Source organism: Acinonyx jubatus, chromosome A1, assembly GCF_027475565.1.
Source record: "Acinonyx jubatus isolate Ajub_Pintada_27869175 chromosome A1, VMU_Ajub_asm_v1.0, whole genome shotgun sequence".
Lineage (NCBI taxonomy): Eukaryota > Metazoa > Chordata > Mammalia > Carnivora > Felidae > Acinonyx > Acinonyx jubatus.
Genome location: NC_069380.1, coordinates 168385517 through 168392142, shown reverse-complemented (window position 1 = coordinate 168392142; position 6626 = coordinate 168385517). Strand labels below are relative to the sequence as shown.

The 6626-nt window shown below is 43.1% G+C and overlaps 1 protein-coding gene across 1 annotated transcript; it reads right to left on the bottom strand.

The window, feature by feature from the left end:
- Positions 1-1448: 1448 nt before the first annotated feature.
- TSLP (thymic stromal lymphopoietin) lies at positions 1449-6062 on the bottom strand. The gene is made up of 5 exons (XM_053222638.1): positions 6036-6062; positions 5416-5649; positions 4487-4531; positions 3554-3688; positions 1449-1619 (listed from the first exon to the last, which is right to left on the bottom strand). Exons 1-5 carry the CDS (start codon positions 6060-6062, stop codon positions 1503-1505), a joined length of 558 nt encoding a protein of 185 aa, XP_053078613.1. The 3' UTR covers positions 1449-1502.
- Between the last annotated feature and the right edge of the window lie 564 nt (positions 6063-6626).

The window sequence follows — 6626 nt, the reverse complement described above, 5'->3', positions numbered from 1 at the left end:
ACATAATGTAAGCTTCCTCTTCCCTGTTGGCAGCTAAATTGGATTTAGGGACCTTGAGCTTCTCCTGTGAGCACCAGTCCTCAGAGCGGTGGTCAGGGGAAAGTTTCTACTCAAGGAAAAATCCATGTGTTTCTATCTGCTCTATTTTGGCCTGGACTCTATGGCTAGGGTCGCCCCTCCCACTGGTGTTCAGAACAATCTAACTGGGAGGTGAGTGACAGAGTGCCTGTGGCTTTACCTGTCAGCAGGCATTCAAGAATAGGAAAATGGATGATTCGACATTGTTTACCTTTTTCTCCACTGTCTTCCAGGTGTGGGGGAAATTCAACAGGGGAAAGAAGGACTAGAGACATAGCTTGAGAAAAAGATAATCGGAATGCATCCTGAAGCCACCTATCCCCAAATATTCTCTCCATAGGTAGGGCCAAGCTACAAAGCAAGAGGGGGCATAGCCAGTGGGCTCCAAGAATGAGGGGACATAATGAACCAAAGAAATGAAGATCTTTGAAGTTTTCATCACACACACACAAAATCTATAACTATGTATGTTGATAGATACTAACCAGATTTATTGTGATGATCATTTTGCAATATATACAAATACCAAAGCATTATGTTGTACATCTGAAATGAATATGTCAGTTATACTGATAAAAAAACAAATTTTTAATGAATTAAAAAATTAAGGCTAGAGTTCAAAAAAAAAAACTGAAAAAAAGTGATGCACCTCAGTCTACTAACCACATTAAAAAGACCATTCATAAGAAGCTAATTTGAGAATCGTTTTATTAAGAAATAATATTGTGTCAATTACAAAGCAATATGTACATTTTAAAAAGTGCTTACAAATAAATAAAAAATATATTCCATAAATTTAAAAAAATATATATTTTAGCTTTAATAAAGGCAATTCAGGACCTGGTTGCATATACATCACTCTTGTCAGATAATTTTTAAAACTTGATGTATAATACTTGCACAATATTTTACTTGGACATTCTTTCAGATTGCTTCATTATGTGTACAACTTTTTGTGCACACGTTTTGCTTTTATTTTCTTTTGTACATTTTTAGCATGAGAACATAGTAAGTATCAGTATACATAGACGAAGCATCTGCCTTTTAAACAGAGGTTTACATGCTCTTGAGTTCAACCTTTTCCTTTCTCAGCCTTCTCTTTTTCCTTCTGCTGCATGTTTAGATTCTCCCCTTAAAGTAAGGCTTATGTAGTTCCAGCAGAGAATTACCGCACAGGGCCAGTGGCCCAGGCATCACTGCTATGGCAGTATCCCCCCTGCATTTGAGGGGTAGTGTTTCCCCTGCATTATAAAACCACATCACACAATAAAAGCTTACAAAAACAAGAAACCCTTCTGTAATTAAAAAAATAACTATTGGTGATCTTTTAAGTGTCACAGTTAGAGTTAACATTACATCTCCTTAATAAAGATGATTTATTTTGTTGGGGTGAAATACAGCCTGAAGGAAGGTGTATTTTGTTTCTATGAAATGCGACTGAATCGACGCCACAGTTCCATTAAGTGTGAGACTTGTTCCAGGCATTTATTTGTTGTAACTTGTCTTTTCTTTCTTTTCTTCTTTGCCTGGGTATTATTTATCTGTGGAATAGGAGAATCAATCGTCAAGACTGTCACAATCTTTAACAACCACTGAGTGGCAGGGTCTTCTTTATGCAAATCCATCTCTGTGTGTCCCCCAAACACCTGCTTACATGTGCTCCTATGTGTTTTCTCCTAGAGGAATGCCCTCCCTCCTCTCCACCCACCTACTCTTGCTTCAACGCCAAGCACCAACCTCCTTTACAAGCCCTCTGCTCATTGCTCAAACTTTTCTTTTGGAAACTCTTTTGGGAACTCTTCAGAGTGTATTTCATTTAACTTGTCTCTCACATGCTGGTTTTATTATTGCATCATGGGTATTCCCAGTGGTGCTGACAACAATGTCTTTTACGTAGGAAACGCTGAATATTTATTGAATGACTAAATAAATGATTAAGTTGGTGGTTTCATGATGTCCCTAACAAGACCATACATTCTTCAAGAACAGAGCTTATGCCTCTTTATAGATGTAATTCAGTAAACCTCTTATTTGGACCCAAAGTGCTGCTGCTTTCTGTCCCTCCTGCCACCGAAGTGTGCCACAGACTAAAAAGGAATCTAAACTTAAAAAAAAAAAAGATTGTGATAATCTTTCTGTGTACTCTTTCACCTGAATTACTCTTGAATAGTGACAGACTAGGCCTTCTGGACATGCAATATTCAGATCAATAAAATTCATCAGGTTACTAAGCAAAAATCTTACTCTAAAATCTACTGAATCTGAAATATTGGTCTTAGGCTCTCCCTTTGGGCTTGGGAGGGGGCTGAAATAAATTACTCAGACTTTCTCTTTCTCGCATGCTGTCTAGAACTTGATCTAGACTGTCTTCTATGCTCTTCTTATATGGATGAATGTCACTGTGGCTATCTGTAGATTTGCCAGCGTCTCCTTGACGGAAGGCATAGAGCCAAACAGGTTTTTCACATGGCTGTGTGGTATTGAGCATTCAACCCTATGGATGTCCATATGGATGGACCATATGACTCAATCTTTAATCCCTAAAAATGTGACAGCCTTGGCCACACAGTGTGCAGACTGAGAAAGTTCACAGCAATCATACATATCTGCACTTGTCTCTGTCTTTTTTAAATTTGTCATCAGGAAGATAAATGCCCTGCTTTACTTGCATTATTTATTGAATACTCTATAAATACTTCATAAAAACGTCAATATTTATTGAATACTTGTCATTTGCCAGGCACTATTCTAAGTACTTTCACATCTATTGACTCATTTAATCCTCATAAACACTCTATATGGGACTCGCTAATGTGACTCTCATTTTGAACATGAAACTGACCACAGAGAGGCTAGAAGTTATGTCAAAATAGAAGTTTTGTGACTAGGATCCAAAGTCAGGAAAGGCTGTCTTCCAGACTTCCTTCTCCTAACTCTGCACTACTGTTTCTATTTAAAGTTACACATCCATTCAAATGCACGTAACTGCATATGCAAAAATCCACTATGTAAAGAGAGCTATACAAACAATTAAGCAAATGTGGGGTAGAGATTTAATGTATAATTTAAAATTTTATGAAAGAAACACACATTATTTAGTGCGAAGCCCAAACAATGCTGCTCAAATTTAGGATAAGAATTTCATAAGGAGTCAATGCACAGGGATTGTGATTTTTAAGGTCTAGGTTGGGTCCCTGGGAATTGGCATTTTGGATAATTACTCTCCCATGTTCGGGCAACCAGGATATAGGCTCACTGATCATATCCTGAAACACTGCCTAAGGTTTAGAACTATAATTGGGCCAAAAGAATCAGAACCCTAGAAATAGATGGGTTTGGGGACCCTGTGTGTACTGAGTCTACAGCTGTTACAGGCTCCTTTGCTCTTCAGGAGATAGGACCTGAATAAAAATCGTAATGACTTCTGCAACAGAGTGCCACTTCAAGGTTAATTCCAAGGCTTTAGAAAGCTTACCTGCGTTCCTGAGTAGCCTGGGCACTGGAGAGTGAGCGTAGCGTTAGTTCTTACCGCAAAGATTTCCTTGGCCAGTGTCGTGCAGCCGTGGGTGGGATAGAAGGTAATGAGGTCGATTTTAGCGAGGCAATCTGGCTGCTCACGGGCGGCAAGGTTTACGAGAAACGGGGAAAACGCCGGGGAAAACGCCAGGAAAAACAAACAACGGAAAGAGACAAAAAAAGAGAGTCCATAAGAAACGAGTGAAGATTGGGGGGGGGGGGCAGGTGGGGGGGGGAACGGGAGACACCACAGACACGCTTCAAGGGGGAGGAAGAGATCTCGGCGGAAGAAGAGAGAGAGAGAGAAAGGGAGAGAGAGGGAGGGAGGGGAGAGAGGGAGAAAGGGAGACAGAGGGGGAGGGAGAGGGGGGAGGGGGAGGGAGGGAGGGACAGAGAGAGAGAGAGAGAGAGCGAGAGAACCCACGTACGGAGGAGGAACCAGGGGCGTTGCGAGCATGCCAGCCGCGCTGGAGGAGAAAGGACGCGCGCCGGTGCTGGCTCCGCCCCAGTCTCGCCGCCCTGACTGCGGCCGAGAGGCGGGGCGCGCCCCGCAGAGGCTCTGCACCCTGGGAGAGGTGTCCCTTACGTCGTTGCCTGGTCACTATTCCAGACTTGCTTTTCCCGCCGGGGGCCTGGGTTGGGGAAGAGGGGACTCTCCCGGAATCCCACTGGCTCCCAGGAGAGACTTCGTCTCCCTAAACTGGAACAGAAGTAGCGTCCCAAGCAGGGCACTGGCCCGGAGGTTTCTGGCAGCCCAGGCGTCCCTACTCGGTCAGCGTCTCCTGGGAGCCCAGCCACCACCGCCTGCGGTTCTACGCGCCGCAGGTTACCCTCTCTCAGCAATGCCAGGTGTGTCTCTGGAGAAAGCCAGCAGTGCAGATCACCCACTCACCGGGTCTTCACAGTAGATGTAGTTGTTGAATTCGGTGCTCTTGACCTGGAAGAAAGAAGGAAAAAAAAAAAAAGACAATAAGTAAAGCCTTAGTTCACAAGGGAGATCATTCCCCCCCTCACGCCCCCATTGCTCCCAGGTTTTAAAGATGCTCTGAAAGCAGTTTCCACTTAGGCACTTGCTTCCTGCGCATCTAGCTGTTCTTACCATTGACAAGGTAGTGAAACACTTGGAATTCAGATAGTACCTGCTAGTGTTTGAAACCGGATCTTAAAGGATCCTGGTCCTAGAGAGAGACACCCCCCTCCCCCCCGGGCACCAAACTGGGCACACTTGTACATAAAACTACACAAGTGAGCAATAATGCCATCTTTCAAAAGCCCACATCGGCCTTGTAACCATTCATGCATTTCACACCTGCATACTCTATCCAGAAATTAGAATAATCAGGAAAATAATTTTACTACTGTATATTAAAATCCTAAAGCACACCTTATCCCATAATGGCATTCTAAGGCTTCTAGAACACTAGAAAGACCTGCAGTGCACCTTTCCCAGGGCTGTCCTCTCTGGTTAGGGCTTAGCTCACAAGAATTCCCTATTTTTTACTCCCCTTTCTCTCTCAAGCTTACCCAGTTTTCTTTTTTACTGCACTGGTAGAGCAGCACTTCAGCAGAGGATAGACACCTTGATAGATATATATTATCCATCAATATCTCCTCCTCATCAGCATCTGCACACTTAATGTGTGCCAATTTCTAGGTAGAGGCTAGTATATTTAAGTATCACTTGTAAGAAAGTCTGACAAAATGCTGGGCCATGATTTTTTTCCAAATCATGTTTCTTTCCTTAAAAATTAAATTGTAGTTTGCATGTGTGTATGCCTCTTCTTTTGATGAAAAAAATATTTTTAATGTTTCTTCACTTACCCCATTCATGTATTTATTCAGGGCTTGATAAATGACTTCCTGATACTTCTTTCTAATCTTCTCAAAGTCACAGTCAGTGAAATTGTAGGTTAGCACCAGCCCTACCAGTTGTAAGATGAAGATCTTCCTGAAAAAAACTGACAGAACAAATAATAAGGCATCAGGCAATATACTTGGAAACTCAACTCCACCCCTGTTTCGCACTAAAGTCTTTCCACCCACACTGAATTGCCTCTAGATCTGCAAGGCCTGCCTTAGGGGCACATGCCCAGGCACCAGTCTTTGTCTCTCATTCCCAGTGCACATGAAGCCCATATTCACCCATGCTGTTGCCTTAAGTTGGAGTCTCCCTGATGCTCCAGAGCTTTCTGGCTCCACATATATAACACCTAAACGCCTACGGGCTCTTTTCTCCTAGACCAATGATTTTCCTTGATGTCATTCTCTTCCTTCATAGAATTCTGAATTGGTTACATGAAAGAAAAAAATAGAACTAGCCAAATCTATGGAATTTTCACATTGGTAAAAAACCATCAGGAATTTCCCTCACCTTCCTCCTTTTATCTTTGCCCTAAACCCTTGATATGTGCCAGAAGGTGCTTTAAGAAACAGATACCCACATCTTTCTCCTGCAGGGCCATTTCCATGACCAAGCCCCTTTCTTGTTAGAAAAAAATATCCCCAAAAGGCAGCCACTCTAAGGACTAGGTACCAATGCTCACTCATGCTGTACACTCTTGAGTATTTCTTTTGGCCGTTTTCAACTAGTACTTTCTTTCGTCTGTGGCAACTAAAGAAACTCATGTGCTTACTTAATGGGATGCTTTGGAGGGTGGGTGCAGCTTCAGGCTTCTCTTCCATGCGAAGGCACTGAAGTGCAATGGTGACTAGAACCTGAAGCTCAGGGCCGATTCGAAGTTGACATGAATGGGAAAAGATCTGATGGGGCTCGCCCTCAAAACACTTACTTTTCAAAACTCCCTTATCAATTTCAGGAAAGAAGCGTATACTCTTGGGTGACTGGGGGCACCTCAGGGGCCCCGGTCTTCTCTAGCATGTTCTATAGGTGTCAAAAACTCTTGAAACCACAGAATCCAACTCCCCGCCACCTTCACAGCCCCACTCTAAAGGCCAGCGTAAAGACGCCGACACCGGACCAGCGGGACCCAACTGCGTCGCGCGATGTGCCGCGGTGCGCACCGGCGGAAGGT